General features: G+C 35.9%; 1 protein-coding gene across 1 annotated transcript in view; it reads right to left on the minus strand.

Annotated features, from left to right (window-relative positions):
- Nucleotides 1–4,288: 4,288 nt before the first annotated feature.
- Nucleotides 4,289–16,707, minus strand: part of Lipk (lipase family member K) — a 38,153-nt gene continuing 25,734 nt past the window's right edge. Inside the window, exons 7-10 of the mRNA XM_015498963.2 lie at nt 15,703–15,849; nt 13,752–13,823; nt 8,898–8,969; nt 4,289–5,110 (exon numbers count right to left, since the gene is read on the minus strand). Of these exons, the coding sequence (XP_015354449.1) occupies nt 4,853–5,110; nt 8,898–8,969; nt 13,752–13,823; nt 15,703–15,849 (549 nt within the window). The 3' untranslated portion in view covers nt 4,289–4,852. The remainder of the gene's footprint in view (nt 5,111–8,897; nt 8,970–13,751; nt 13,824–15,702; nt 15,850–16,707) is intronic.

Raw genomic sequence — 16,707 nt, forward strand, 5'->3', positions numbered from 1 at the left:
GATAATATGTCTTTAAATCTAAAGACAATAAGAGCCAAGACAGTAGGGTCTGTATGTTTAGGTGTCATGCTGTTCTAAACTGCTTCATGTGTGTGTTTGGTCTTCATGACAGTATATGGGGTAGGCAGAAGTATATGTCTCTATTATGTAGAAAAGGACATTGCAAGAATTCTTAAAAAATCAACTTTTCCAGAGATATCCAGTCAATGTAAAATAGAGATGCTTCTGAGATCCTCATGGTTTAAACATACTAACATGAACATCTATCCATTCCATAGCAATTCCCTGTTGCATTTCAACTAATAAAAAGGAAAGGAAATTATGCCTGAGAAAGCACTTTGAAAAAAACATGAAGTGGCTAGAAATAAGAGGCATTTTTGTTGTGATGATCTTTATCATTAATGGTAGTGCTCACAATGTCGTAGAGAGGAAGCCTTCATAGAGAACTGGTTCGTTTCACAACCTGTGTCTACCTGGCACCATCTTGGGAGTGGGATACAGTAGTTGTAACCCACATGGAAAGGGCTGTGCCTAGAAGATGGAACACAAAAGGTGTGAAAATGTTCAGCTTCAGGTAAGAAGTCTCAGATATGAAAATAAGGCTCAGGCCTTACAGGGTACAGTGACTTCTCAAAACAGCAGATTCTGCTCTATTAAAGGGGGAAGTGTGTTCTGTTGAGGTTTGGGTGACTCTCCAGCATTGCAGGGAAATATCATTGAGGGGACTGAGGTTGGGGAGGGTCAAGTAGATGGTGGCTAGCTGCTACCTTTGGTGTTATGAAGAGTCATCATGACACATCTGTTGACAGGTTTGCCCGATGACTACCAACCAGGCCAACAGCCCTGGCCCTGTTCTCTGCCAACCTGTTTTGACTCAGAACTTGTGTAACCTGTTTTACATATGAACCTGCACTCCTACTTTGTACCGACATTACCCATTTCATTCCTGGCCCCTGTTGTTGGTTCAGCCACTCCCTTTCAGTCTCTGGCTATTGTGACATTAATTTTGTCTTAGTCTCCCTATTGACTTTAATCTGTCCTAAATTCTGTCTTTGTTCACTGTGCAGATCCCCAGGAATTCTCTGAAAACCAGGTGCTCTGACCTTCCCAGATAAGGAATATTCTGGCCTTATTCACTTGTGTCTTCAGAGCAACAACCATTAAGAGCCTAGGACTTGGATTCAAATAACTCTCGGTTCAAGACCCAGATTTTTTACTAATTCTTAAATTCATTCTAAATAACAGTATCATGTCTTTGTCACCGAAATGCTCAAATAGTTTTACTTTTTTTTTTTTTTTTACTACCCTTCCTAGAGTCTTTGCAAAGATTATAAAGACACACTGTCACTATGGAGACACCTGACTGCTCAATCTCTGCATAAAGCAGGGTTTAAGTGGAATTGAAAACTGGTTCAATGTGAAAAGTTTTCTCCTTTCTAGAAGCTGCCAATGTACACTCACTGAACTTGTAGTGCATAATCAAATTAAAAATATTTACTTGATATGGCTGGTGACAGTGATGCTAATATACCATGAAATTCCTATTGAAAATAAATTATTAATTAAAAAGGAATTTTCCTAAGATATAGCTATAGAAATAAAATCCTATTTGACTGAGAAATTTAATGTTGGGACTTAATTTTAATTTGACTCCATTTGGTTTAAGGTAAATAGTGTGAGCAAATTCTGCCAATGAGATGTGTGAGAGAGAAGACTTGATACAAATCTGTTTGAATGAAAGATGTACAGCTGGTTAGGAAGCAGAGACAATTACCTTTGTAAAAGCAGGCAGACTCAGATTATGGGAAAGTCTTGAAAGACAGGTGGAAAAGTTAGGATTTGATGGAATAAAAGCATAGAGTCATTGAATTGTTCTAAATTCTTTCAATGTGTTATCTCACAAAAATCCAATAACAGTGATACTAACATTATCTCCATTTTGCAGATGGGAACAATGTGGACCAGTACTACATCATGGTGAAAACTGTTCCAGGGAATTAGAGGAAGTTAGATAAGTAGATTAGAGATATTAGAGAGGAAGCAGAAAGTCTTTATAAAGAAAGAAATATTTGTGTAGTAGAAGTAGTACAATGGACCAGCATTCTGGAGATATAATTCTGATCCGATTTTATTTATGAACTCAGATAATGTGGGTAAGTTACCAAACTCAATGATTGCATAGGCTTCCATCTAAAATTAAAGGGTTGGCTTACACGAGTATTTTCTATAGCATATTGATAGTAAGAAATACAATTTTAGATGAAAATAAACTTAAAATTATAACAGGTACATATGACTTTTGTAGAGTTACCTTCCATGCATCAAGTTATAATGGTAATGCACAGCTGAGTGTTATAATTTTTTAAAAGAATCTTGTCTTTTGTTTCTCATCTTTAGAAAGTAACAGGCTCTGAAATTATCATCCCACCATCCCACCAAACCAGACATTGAAATCAAGATAATAAATAAGAATTTTCAGACTTTGGACATTAGGCAGCATAAGACTGTAATCCCTGAGAGGGAGATAAGCAATAATGGGTGCAATGAAAACCTTGATTTTCTCCCTTGAGGGCAGTAGAGGTAGGAGAACCCAAAGAGCTCAGTGCTCTGGTTGATTTAAGGAAGATGAGAAGAACAAAATTTGTGGGTCAGAATGCTAGTTGGAAAAAAAATGCAGCAATGCAATGCAGGAAAAGAGCTCCAGAAACATGGAGAGGCATGCCCTTCAGCCTTGGGCTAAATTATAACTTGCACCTTCAAAGACAAAATACACAAGGGTGGATGAAATAAAACTTTCAGAGAAAGAATGTTACTAGGGAACTGTACACAGACCAATTCTTAGCATGTGAATAGTGCACATAGGGACAAATTTGAGTTCCTATGGAGCCAACATAGACATTTTTGCTTACAAGGGGCACAGAGTAGAGTCTTCTGATGGTGCATTTTCAGAGTAGGGCAAAAGGTCCTCAGAGCAGATGGAATTCTAGACTTGCCGGTGAGGAGATAACAAGTCTCAGAATGATTAAACCTGTCTGCAAATAGATTGCTTGACTGTCCAACAATTTCCAATCCTCTAAAAAGGAATAAAAGAAAATCTAGCACTCAGCAAAGCAAAATTCAATGTCCAATAAAAAATTATTAAGCATGCAACGAAGGACCATAACAAGAAGAAAAATAAAACTGTAGAAAAGATTTTATAAACAAGATAATTGCATAAGCAGAAATCATGTTAAAATAATGCTGAAATATGGCTGCTATACTCAAAGAGTTAAAGAAAAACATGAAAATATGGAGGAGAAAAACAGATGATATAAAACTCACCCAAATGGAATTTCTAGAGACGACAAACACAGAATCTAAAATACAAAAACCATCATATGTAATTACAGCAGTTTAGGCACTGCAAAAGAAAAAAATCTACAAATGCAAAGATATGGGAACAGAAACAATCTAAAATGAAGCACCCAGAGGAAAAACACAGGAGAAAACACTCAACTTCAGTGACTTGTGGGTCAGCATACAGTGGTCTAAAATTCATGTAATTAGAGTCAGAAAAAAGTGGGGATATAAAAATTATTTCAGGAAATAATGTCCTCCAAATTTTCAAATTTGATGAAAACTATAAATCCAAAGGTCCAAGAACCTCAGAAAACCCTAAGCAGTGTCAAAAACCACATCAAGGCTCACCCAAATCAAATTGCTGAAAATCATTGATAAACAGAAACTATTAAAAGCAGACAATGAAAAGATGCATTACATACAAAGAAGCAAAGAGAGAAACCACAGATGTATCAGAAATGATGCATGTCAGAAGACAATGAACATTTTTAAAGCAATGAAAAAAAAACTATGAAACATGCCATTCTAAAATTCTATTCTTTTAAAAACATTCTTTTAGAAATGAAGACAAAAAAAAAAAGAAGGACTTTTTCAGATAAACACTGAGTGTCTCAATCACCAGAAGATCTGTAAAACAAAAGTTCAAGGAAGTTCATCTATCTGGCCAAAGGGAAATAAATGAAATAATGAATAGGATCTATCAAATTTTCAACCATATAGACAGAATAATAACAATATATACAGTATCATAGTATGATATGGATTATAAATGTGATATGTTGTATGTAACAAATTATAGAAGATCACATAATAACATTATGTAGAATAGACATAATATAATGAATTAAATATTATATTTATTATATAAAATAATTATTATATATTAACAATAATAACTAGTAGTAATAGTTTACTATTTCTGATAACAAATTACCACAAATTTAGCAATTTAGAACCAAATATTTATTATTTCACTGTTTCTGTGGGTGAGGAGTCTAGGCATAGTATAGCTGGGTTGTCTGCCCAGGATTTCACAGGCTGCAGTCAAGGTTGGTCTCTCAGTAGGAGGCTTTGTTATGCAAGAACAGGCTTCCAAGTAGCAACAGGTTTTAGGCACAATCAATTTCTTGTGGCCATATGACTATGGGTCCGTTTTTTTGCTAGTTATCCAATGGAGGTCACTCTCAGGTCTTAGAAGCCACATGCTGTTCTTGCAATGTGGTTTTCTCAACATATCTCTTCATTTCATCAAACCAACAGGAAGATTCTCTTATTTGGGTCTGCTTAGATAGATTCACATACAATGCAATGTAATTATGGAATTACATCCCATCAACCTGTGTTACTTGGTATAACCTAACCAAAGGTGTGACATCTTTGCCAATTCTCTTGGCTAGATGGAAGACTCAGGTCCCATTCACACTCAAAGGGAGGGGACATCAGATGGTGAAAGTCACTGGGAAATCACCTTAGGGTCAGCACACCTCATTACTATTACAAGAAATCCATGTGTTTAGAGAAAAAAGTGTGTTTTGTTTTGTAAACATTCCTCCATCAATTTAATTAGGTCTTGGTAAATTTCCTGGGGAGCATCCTGTCCAAGATAAAAATCCATATGATTGTAGTATGGGATCGCCTTGTAATAAATGAGGTTGGCAATTTTAGGTAGCAAATTTTCAACGTCCTTGGGATCAGCCAAAATATCCTGTCCACCACTCCAAATGGCTGTTGGAACTTCCATCTCAGTAACGTTGTATAAAGGAGGTATGAGCTAAGTATGATGAAAGAGATGGAGAGAGGACGATAAAAAAAAAAAACTGCATTATAAAAGTGACATTAATTCTCAGTTGTGAAGCAAGTTTTTCAAATGCTCAAAGTGTGCAGCTTGGATACATTTGATTCGTAAACATTAAAAGGTTAAAAACATTTGAAAATACTTTTGTCCGATGATATGCATTGTGAATACAAAATAAACAAAAGCTATTACAATCCTGACTTGCAGTTTTGGGAAAATAGGAAAGAATCCAAGAGGAAGACTTGTATTTTTGTGGGGAATCGTCTTTCTAGTTGTACTTTATCAGAAAGCACATCTTTACAAACAAAATGTTGAATAGGACAAATATCCCCTTGTCATATGCAGAAATCTGGGCTCAGTGGCATTATTGACACTTATATATCAGCAGTTTCTTTGGGGAGTACTGATAACCAATACATAAAAATAATGAAATATGAGTTTTAGAAGAAGCCAGTCTGCTATAGAGAAATAGCATTAAACTTGCTCCAGCAAGTTTTTCCTTACCTTCTTTCCTGTGCTGATTCAACACAATCCCAACCAAGTGACTAGGTATGGTCAATTAATCTCTCATTCTTCTGGCCACAGAGATTGAATAATAATAACTTGGCATATCACTGAATCTGTATCATAGGTTAGTCTGGAACTTTCTGCCAGAGCTACTGAGAAAATATTAGATTTTTTCTGTGGAATTCCAATTGCTAGAACTATATAAGCTAAATATATCCAGTAACCCTCTTAGCACTTTGTTGGAAAGAGTCTAACAATAGAAATAAGCATCTCAGATGAAAGTTGAAAGAGGGAGAAGGAAAGATAGAGAGGAAGAGCAAGAGAGAGACGGAGATGTGGTGGTGTTTAAGTTCCTGTATATTGCCACTTAACTAGTACTCATGAGTTCAGTATGTAGTACTATTTTTAAAAATATGAAATAGAGTTGGTTTTGCTAATTACAACTGAATAATTGTCTATCAAAAATAATTTCTGATTATTATATGCTGTGTACTGAATTTGTATCCTCTCCAGATTTATATGTTGAAGTCCTAACCCCCAAAGTGAAGGTGTGTGGAGATATGGAGACAGGGCTTTTAGGAGGTAATTAAGGTTAAATTAGATTATAAGTGTGCATTCCTAACTCCATAGAATTGAAAATCTTATAAAAAGGTAAGGATTCTCTCTCTCCCTTTCTCTCTCTCCAGGAGCAAGAACAAAGGAGCACACCTGCACCATGTGAGCACACATTAGAAAGGTGCCATCTGCAAGCTAGGAAAAGAGCCTCACTAGAACCCAGCCATGCTCGTACCCTAATCTCAGACATCCAGCCTTCCAAACCGACAGAAAATAAATTCCTATCATTTGAGTCACCCAGTGTATGGCATTTTGTTATGGCAGCCCTAATTGAATAGTACACTAATTTGTGACAGACTTGGAGGAAGAGGTAAGAAGGACAAAGATATAGATTGTAAGGAAACTGTGACCCTGGCCTGGAAGAGGTTTCTCAGAACAACAGAAATGTGCCTGGAGATGACTGTACCTCAGGTTCTCTTAGGAGAGAAAAATTCAGGCAGAGCCCTCTGATATAGTAGTCACATCAGGTATTTCCATCAGTTAATGGGTTGCTACCTGAGTCTTTGCATTACTACATATTGTAAGCATATCCTGCTTCCCTATAGTTTAGGAGCTTTAAGAAAAAATGGTAGATGAGAATGTGTAGTTTTGAGAAGGCAACACAAAGGGCAGAGAAAGAAGTGAGTACATAGCCACGACCAGGGGTGTGGACAGGGAAGATGGGTTCCAGAAAGCTCGGCAAAGGGCCCTAAATGCAAAGTGCACTGATGAATGAAGAGACCTGCTTGTTCTGACTGCTGTTTTCTTGACAGCAGACTATAAAGCATACATATTTAAATGCAAAGATGTAGAATGATGAAGAATAGAAAGACAAAGCATTACAGAGGCAGCAATAAACACCAGCAAGCTTTGAGCCACAGAGTGGGTCTGAGAGTCCCTGAAATCAGAACTCCTTCACTTCAATGATTTAATTACTTTGCTAAGGATGAAAGTGGATGTCCAGAAAATGTCAAAGCCAAAATGAACATCAAAATTTGGATTTAAGTTATATGTGGTATATCTTGGCCTGGAATATATTAAAATTTATTTTTAAGTAGATAATTAAAAATTGTATGTAACTATCAAAAATGAGTGACTTTCTTAGGAACAAAGGATTACTGGTGATTACATTGGTAATTGCACCTGCCAAATTTATGCTGCTATTAATTACAGCTGTGATTAAGGTTATTGCCTTTTAAACATGTATGTAGTTCATCTTCTGCTTTGAGTTTTCCTTCCCCCACCCAAAGTTCCAAGCTAAAGACCTACATCGGAACCTGAGTCACCATGCAGGCATAATTGTGATGGGATCTGCAAACATAATGATAAAGCTAGTACATGCTACCCAGCTTTCATCCAAGCAGGTATCAGAGTCTTATAAGGTAAGGTCATTATCTGAAAGGCTTTTCCTCAAGAAATCATAAACTCTTGCTAGGACAAAGAATTCATGAATTACTAGAGAAAATAGCACTCTGACATAATATATGTGAGGCATCCCAACCCGAGTCTCATGCACTTCTAAATATAGCAGCTTAGGAGAAAAATTAGATTTCTCACACTAGTTGAAATTATAAATATTCACTATTATTATTTTTATGGTGGCACTGAACATTGCTGTTTTAAAAATTTCCAAGCTTACACATCACAAATTTGAAAAACATGCATACTTTGTTCAGTTTGAGTTTAGTCTATAATTAAGAAGCCAAAATAATTAGTGGATTCCCTTACATATACTGGGGACAAATAGCAATAACAATAACATATACTTTTTTTACATAGAATATTTTGTTTTAATATGGAATATTTGCTCTAAAAGTTTCTGTAGGTTATTTCAAGAAATATTTTTATACACAATTCTCTGGCAGATAGTGCCTTCCTAAGGGTGATGATTTTGGTAGATATCTTTAATGATGCATGTTATGTAGGTTTTTAAAAGTTGTTAGTAAATAGCATATCAAAAACTATTAGATCAAAGTTTATTCTATTAGAAATGGAATAGAAGTTAGAAAATATGCTTTAAAAACAAAGATTGTGCTTTTGTTTTTTTGTTTTTAATACCAGGGATTTAACTCAGAACACTGAGTTAACACTTAACAAGTAAGCGACATCCCAAGACCTTTTTATTTAGAGACAGGGTTTCACTGAGTTGCTTAGGGTCTTGATAAGTTGCTGAGGCTGGCCTTGAACTCACAATTGTCCTGCTCCAGCCTCCCAAGCGGTTGGGATTACAGGCATGTGCCACTACTGGGCCCAGCAAGATTGTGTATTTTTAATTTACTCTTCAAAATTTAGAGTTAATTAAATGTTGAGAAGTTTTTATATCTTGAGGCAGAATAATTGTAGTAGAAGAAAAATGGACTTTTAGATCTAGGAATCCCTTGGTGGGTTGTCATATTCTGGTTATTAATTGGCTAACTACTTTTGGCAATTTATCTAACCTCTTCAAGCCTCTGGAAAAAATGACAATATTATTACCTTACAAGATCATTGTGAGAATGAGAAATAATGACATGACACATTGACAAGACCCAATAAACAGCATGTGATAACAACAATGAGCAATATGAATGGTACTGAATGGGAAGTAGTAGGTACTTAGGAAGTGGATAATATTTTTATTAATTCATTTTCATGTCACTGACTATGATTATTATTACTATACCCGATGGAAGTGCATCATGTTCTGATCAGGTTGTCCCCAGTCAAAGGCTTGAAACTGACCAGAATTAACTGCCTAAGATAAAACAAAAATAATAAACACATTGAAATGATATAAGAGAACAGTGCACATTTAAAGTTAGCAAGCAAAAGATTTAAAAAGAAGACTGATATTCCAACTCTTTAGCCAAATTTCAATAAGTCAGTCAAATAATAAAAAATAAATACAAATTCACAGAACTTACACAAACACTTCCTATCTTGCATTTTTCCAGTGACAATTTTCAGACAGCAATGCCTTTAAATGTTACAATATTGCACATCAAATCATTTTTAAAGGCTGTCAGAGATGTTAATATCTTGGCTTCAGGAATATATATATATATATATATATATATATATATATATATATATATATATGATTTGGATATATATTTGATATATATTATTTGTATATATGGTTATGATTTGGATATATATATGATTTGATTTGGATATGAGGAGTCTTCCAAGAGATTCCAAACAATACAGGAATATTCAGTGATGAAATCATTAGATTATAAGAGCTGTAACTAATCTGTCCAACCTGAGAAGTTTAAATGAACTTACTAGGTGGTAACTCTGGTTAAAGGAGGTAAGTCACTAGGAGTGTGCTCTGAAGGGATTCATCTTCCCTGCAGCCCCTTCTCATCTCTCCCTCTTTCTGCTTTCTGGCCACTATGAGTGGATCAGTGCTCCTCCACCATACCCTTCCATCATGATGTTCTATTTGACCTTGAACCTAGAGCAATGGAATTAACTGACCATGGACTGAATCTCCCCAAATTGTGAGCCCCCAAATAAACTTTTCTTTCTTTAAATTGTTCTCATTGAGTATTTTGGTCACAGTGACCAAAAAAAAAAAAAAAAAAAAAAAAAAAACTAACACAAAAATTGGTACCAGAAGTAGGGATGTTGCTGTGACTAACCTGACCATGTGGTTCTAAACAATTCCAAGCCATTGGAATTGGCTTGTAGGAGGAGTTTGGAAAGGTTTGGAGATGAATGCTAGAGAAACTTTAGGATATCATAAATGGAGGTTAATAGGTGATTCTGGTGGAAGCCCAGAAAACCAGAATGCAGATTGTACTATGCGCATGAGGTTTCAGAGGGAAACAAGGATTATATTGGGAACTGGACTAGAGGCCACTCATGTTACCTTCTGAAAAAGAACTTGTCTACATTTGGCCTTTGTCCTCAGACTTTGCATGAATCTGGATTTAAAGGTAATGGACTAATGAATCTGGTGGAAGAAATTTCAGGACAGAACAGCATTTAGGCCATGTCATGGATATTTCTGGCAGCATTAAGCCGAGTTTACTGTGAGAATAAGGATCAGAAAACAGAGAAGGATTATTTTAAAAACTTGCACTTTGGCCAGAAAAGTGCATGTAAAACCAGGGCCGTGGAAGTCATGGTTATTAACGATATTATAGTCACTAAAGAGATGCTAAATACTTTGACAGAGGCACTAAGAAAGAGGGCTTGAGTGCATCTCAGGAATTGAAAAGACCACACTAATTCAGGCTCAAGGGTATAGAAATAAAAATTACTTTCAGAAGCAGTCACGAAGGCACTCTTCTCACACAGGGAGCCTAAGAAGTTGTTTCATCATACTCAACCACCCAGCTAGCCAGAGGACATTGAAGTAATAGTCCAAGGGGACTTAATTACTGCTTCAGTGGTAGCAGACCTTGGCTTCATTCACATAGTGCTGGTTCTGCAGTAATTCAGGAAGCTGAACTTAGGTGATCAAGGAGACTTCCACTGAGATTTCAAGGGAAGGCCTAGGAGGCCAGGTAAAGTGTATCAGGGTTTACGTCCTCATGGGCTTTCCCTGAGAAGACAGTGCACTAAGCTCTGTAGGTGAAGCCAAAGATGGAATGGAAATCCCAGGAATTAAAAGATGCCTGTAACATGAACGGACTGCTAAGGAAAGCTGCTAGCTGCAGAGAGGGGTCACGTGGGCTGCATTTGGCACGGGGGAAAGGATGAAAAGGAGCAAATCTTCCCAATCCCTTTGGACAGACTATCTCAGTGGTATATGCCCCTGACACCATGGATAGCACGACAGGATTTGTTGGACCAACTGGTTTGGGCTGTGTTTTAGTCCCAGCCCTTCTTCCTATGCCTCATTCCTCCCTTTTGGAATGTGAATGTTTATCCTGTGCCATTGTATATTGAACATATGTAACTTGCTTTTGATCATCATAGGGACTCAGAGTCAAGAGTTTGCCTTGAGTCTCAAATGAGACTTAGACTTAGGGGAAATTCTGGCACTGTTAAGACTATAGGGAGTCTTGGAGAAGTACTAAATGCACAGAATGCATTTAATACAATATTTGAAATCTAAATCCCAAATGCAAAAAAAAAATAGTCATGTGGAGTGTCTCAAACACTCAGGGCCTAGCTAATTTGATGAAAAATTTTAAGGATAGGGAATGTGGTCTTAAGAGCTTAGACCACTTGATGAAGATAATAAGGTATAAATGAACACAATGCATTTAGCATTGTGGGATGGACATCAACTTTTGGGGGCCATGGGTAGAATGTCATGATTTGTATATTAGGTGTTCACCAAAAGATCCTATATTAATCCAAGAATATTCAGGAGTTAAATAATTAGATTATGAGAGTCATAACCTAATCTGACCATCCTAGTTTAAATGGACTAATTGGGTAGTAACTGTATGCAGGTAAGTTGTGGCTGGAGGATGTTGGTCACTGGGGATGTACCCTGGAAGTGTTCATCTTCCCTAAGTACCCTTTTCCTCTCTTTCTGCTTCCTTGCTGCCTAGATCTGAATAGCTTTCTTCCACCATATGCAGTGGCCATGATGCTTAGCCTCACCTTGGGTTCAGAGCAATGAAATCAGCAGATCATAAAAAGACCTCTGAAGTTGTGAGCCCCAAATAAACTTTTTCTCTTCTAAATTGGCCTGTTTGGGTATTTTGGTGACAGCAATATAAAACACAATATACATATATATATTTTTAAATGGCACCGGCTATACATTTCCAGCATTAAAAAATTCTATAATTGTTAATAAACAACTTTGCACCTTATTATCTTCATCAAGTGGTCTAAGCTATTAAGACCACATTCCCCATCCTTAAAAAATTTTGTCCAATATAGCCATGGGATAAGTGTTTGAGACACTGTGCATAATAACTATTTATGCATTTTGGTGTTTAGATTTCAAATAGAATAGAAATATCCATGCATTCAGTACTTCCTTTTTCTATTGTTTGTCACCCATGTTGGATTGAGGAAGCAGATAATCTTCACATACGTTTACCTCAAGCACTTCATTAAATGATCCTCAGACTACACTAACAGTTTTTTCTTAGCTTGAATTTTATATTTTCCCTCCTCATTGATTTAATCCTGATTTTTGGTTCAAACTTATGCCCCTCATAGCTTATATTGATGCAGGCAGCAATTTGCTACTATTGAATTCTGCAATATTTCAGTAAGGAGAGGTAACAGAATGTACTATTTAGGACTTGGGCTCTAGCATCAAATGAATCTGGTTTGTATTCATGTTTAATGGATGACTAAATTCATTATCCAGGACAAAATATTTGTGAAATGACAATGATAGTGACATTCTTTTCATAGGACTGTGAGGATTAATAGGGTACTGTATATAAAGCATGTGGCACCTAGTAATGTTTGACAAGTAGCTATTTTTACTAATTTATGCAAGTCATAACTTCACTGAAATTCTTGTGAAGAAACCAGAGCCAAAATTTCTTCATATTTCAGGGTTTTTTAGATGTTGGAATATTTGCATAGACATTATCAGATCTGATAATTCTTAGTCCAAAATACGCCAAAAATCCAAAACTCTCTGGGCACAAGTTTTAGATTAGAGATGCTCAATCTGTGACATCATTATGATCATTACCCTTGCCCTAGCTGTCTACATATCTTTCAACCAAATATTTTATTTCCACCACTATTTATCTCTACCTTAGAAAAAACTTTCTGTCAAAAAGAGTTCTCCTTAAGAGAAGTCAACTGTGAGATGTATAATATATCGAATGACAAATTATATATATATATATTTACACTATATAAATCAGCCTATATTATATAAGCTATCATGCCCAAAGGGTGTGGTGGAGGGCAGATTCTTCAATGCATTTCAGAAAGCCTCAACCAGTGTTTCACACTATCTGTAACAGTGATTCTCAACTTGAAAATAAAGAACATATTTATTAGTAAGTAGGTTGAAATGCAAATTCCTGGGGCTCTCTTTTTCTCATACAACACACACACACACACACACACACTCTACTCAGAAAGGTACAACAAGTGAATTTGGCTTATCTTCAAGGCTACAAAACATTGAGTAATGTAATAAAACAAAAATTTTAACTGAGAGTAAAAATGCAAACTATCAATCTATTTAAATCTTTCCCTAGCATTTTATTTTTTTCTGCATTAAACATTATTTCTACACTTTAAAATGTCCCTTATGCCAACTGGAGAATGAACAGATCTTTCTAGAATAAAATACAATTCTATTAGATATAGTGATTTCCAAAAAAGAGTAAATAAAAGCTTGAAAAGGCAACATATAATAATTTAAGGATCAGAACTTGGTATAAATATGTGGGAATCAGTTTTATAACCCAGACACTGAAGACAGGAGAATAGAGAGGAGCAAAGGAAATCCAAATGAAGAGTTAGTGCTGATTTCAGAAACATCAATATGACAGTGGCAGCGGCCCTGCAGTGAGTTCCCAGGTGTACTCTTAGGAAATCTCACAAACAGATATGGATGCATTAGTCAGGGACAGGAAATGCATACCTGGGCCCAGTGCAGCATGTTCTGAACAGATGTTCCTGCGGGGCTCTGTGCCAAATAGACATCCAAGCGACTCTGTGAAGAGACAATTTCTCATCTAGAGGCTAATCATACCACAAGTGAACATTTGTGAGAAACTCTATAATTTCTTCTTTTTATTTTTGTTGTTGCTATTAATATTATCATTTAGGGAAAAAAAAAAAACATGTATCATACCCTATTACCATATAACCAAAGAACCCTGTTTAAGCACTTTCTCCTTCCCACAGCTGTTTCTTTGCTCTGGGTGGTGACTTCATGTGGCCCACAGAGAGAATCCCACTGGTTGAAGACAGAGGTAAGGCACCTATTCTTTCCTGACTCCTCACATAGATCAAAGAGTATAGAAGGTCAAGGGATCAAAAACCTTAGCGACCTTCTCCTTCTCCCTGGTAAGTCCCAAAGTTCATTCAGAGAAAGCTTTGATCACAAAACACTAAGAATAGATATGAATGTTTCCTTTTGTTTGCTTGATTTAAAACAAACTGTTAAATGTTTCATGAGGCTCTTTAAAAATTTGTAGGACATAATTCATTCAATATATTTAGATTTCTTCTGGATCAAAACAACAACAAAAAACCTCTATATTCTTTCATATTTTCAGTTACATTTTTTTCAAAATAAATTTTATTTTGAAAGAATTATTTTTCTATCAAAGTGAGCACTAGAAACATCTTGGAGCTTTAAAAATATATATACACTTATTGATAAGCTATTCAAAACTACTGAATAAAAATCAAAATATCTAGAGTTTGGGACATGTTAATTTTTTCAAAATTCCATAAAGGTTACTTACTATGTACCCCTAGTTATGCTTCACTAAAACAAACAGCCTTGCAGATACTGTAATAATGCATAATCCAGTCCCTACAGTGAGAAAAAGGATGATATGATTATGTGCAGAGACGACAAGGGCCTCCAATGAATAGACAAAAGTGTTTTTTGGTAAAGTCTTTCTTTATCAAATTCAGCCAAGTTAAGAGGCTACTTTAAAAATTACTGTGTTTTGTGTTTATTTCTAGGTCTTTTGACTTAGCTTTGCCTACATGTCTTCATCTACATGAGATGTTCCCCGTGATAACCAAGCATAGTTTCCCTAGAAAATCGAGACACTAAAAGAGGAGTGTACAAAGGCAGTGGCTCAGTCATGCTTTGCATAGAAATCCTTTTATGAAAGTCTTAACTGCAAGGAAAATTTTAATGATTCTGGCAGAGGACAGTCAGGCTCTGGGCTTGAATCTCTGAGATAAACGGAGACCACCTCTCTTCCTCCTCTGGTTTCAAACAGTTCCTCTCCAAGTGAGAAGTAAACTAACTTCCTGTCTTTCCCCCTTTTGCTCATCAAGTCAGTTAGTGATAACTGAGGAAAGGAATCTCAGTTGTTAGAAGTAACCTGACAAGAACCCCAACACCAATTCCTCTCAGTTTCCCTTGAACACAAAAGCTGTACCTGTCATTGAAGAGCCATCCCTTTATTTCATTTGATTAATGAGTGTTCCACAAAATAATCATTTCCAAATCACCTTTGAATGTGGAAAATTGAAAAAAAAAAGATGTCTAGAATCACTTCCTGAGATTTTACTTTACTTCAGTAGATCTGAGATGTAGCTCAGGAATAGCAAGCTAAACTTCAAAACCATAGCACTCGCCTAACTGAAGGACTTTTTCTTTGTGACATTTTTTAGCCAACACCAAGAGTTGGTGAGAAATTTTGGCAGCAAAGCCTTCTTCTCAAATCCTCCTATGAGAATGGGTAAGATTCCCAAACTTGGTTAGAAGCCATGAACATAAAAATTACATTCCAAGAGACAAAAAGGAGACCTTGAAATGTGGTTTCTATGTAACCCAGAGTAAACTCCCATCACCTTGGTGCAGCAAAACCATTGTTTTCTGAGACTTGACTACTTATACATACCATGTTTAGGTTTTGGGGATCAAATCCAGTTACAGTGAACATGAAGTTGCTGCACATATGATGGAATATCTTCCGATTGCACATTTTGGTGGCAATAAATTGTTCCATCAATGTGTGAGGGGAGAACATTTTGTCACCAAACAGTGCCTGTAAGACATGATCAAATTTCATGAATGTGGATGTCAAGAGTGGAAAATGAATGGCAATTCAAACAAGCACTGGACAGGAGGTGACATCAGTTCAGTGTTAATACTCAATGAAACCATGAGTTTTGTTAAATTTTGTCTTTGTAGTCCTCCCAACTCACCTCTTGATGGTTTTTTCCCCCACAAATCTTTAATTGGGAAATATTTTGGCAGGCTCTCTGAAAGACCAGTTCCCATATAAAGTTAGTACAGCTTTGGAGTCAGGTATATCTATGTTTGATTCAGATTCTGTCTCTTATAATTTAGGAAAGTATTTTAGTTTTTATTTCCCTGAATTTTTCAACTATAAAATGGGAAAATTTTTATCTACTAGGTAGAATCATCATAAAGATAACAGATAATGCTTAAAACTACACCTTGTGTAGTTCCTAGCAGCAAACAATAGCTCTGTTATTATGATAAGTGACTGATACAAGTTAATGAGCCAATCCTTCCAGAGTCTCTTAATGCTTAAAATGCTTAAAATGATTTCTTCTAATTGTATTTCAGGCAAAGTGGACCTTATGAACTTCCTTCATATCCCTGTGCATATTAATACAATATTTGTTTTATAATATATAATTTTATAATCTTAGGGTAATAAAATAAGTATTATGTGAAAAGACTTTTTTTTTTTTAATTTTTTATTGTGGGTTGTTCAAAATGTTACAAATTTCTTGGCATATCATATTTGACACTTTGATTCAAGTGGGTTATGAACTCCCACCTTCACCCCATACACAGATTGCAGAATCACATCAGTTACACATCCATTGATTTACAAATTGCCATCCTAGTGTCTGTTGTGCTCCGCTGCCTT

The sequence above is a fragment of the Marmota marmota genome, unplaced genomic scaffold (assembly GCF_001458135.2).
Source record: "Marmota marmota marmota unplaced genomic scaffold, marMar, whole genome shotgun sequence".
Lineage (NCBI taxonomy): Eukaryota > Metazoa > Chordata > Mammalia > Rodentia > Sciuridae > Marmota > Marmota marmota.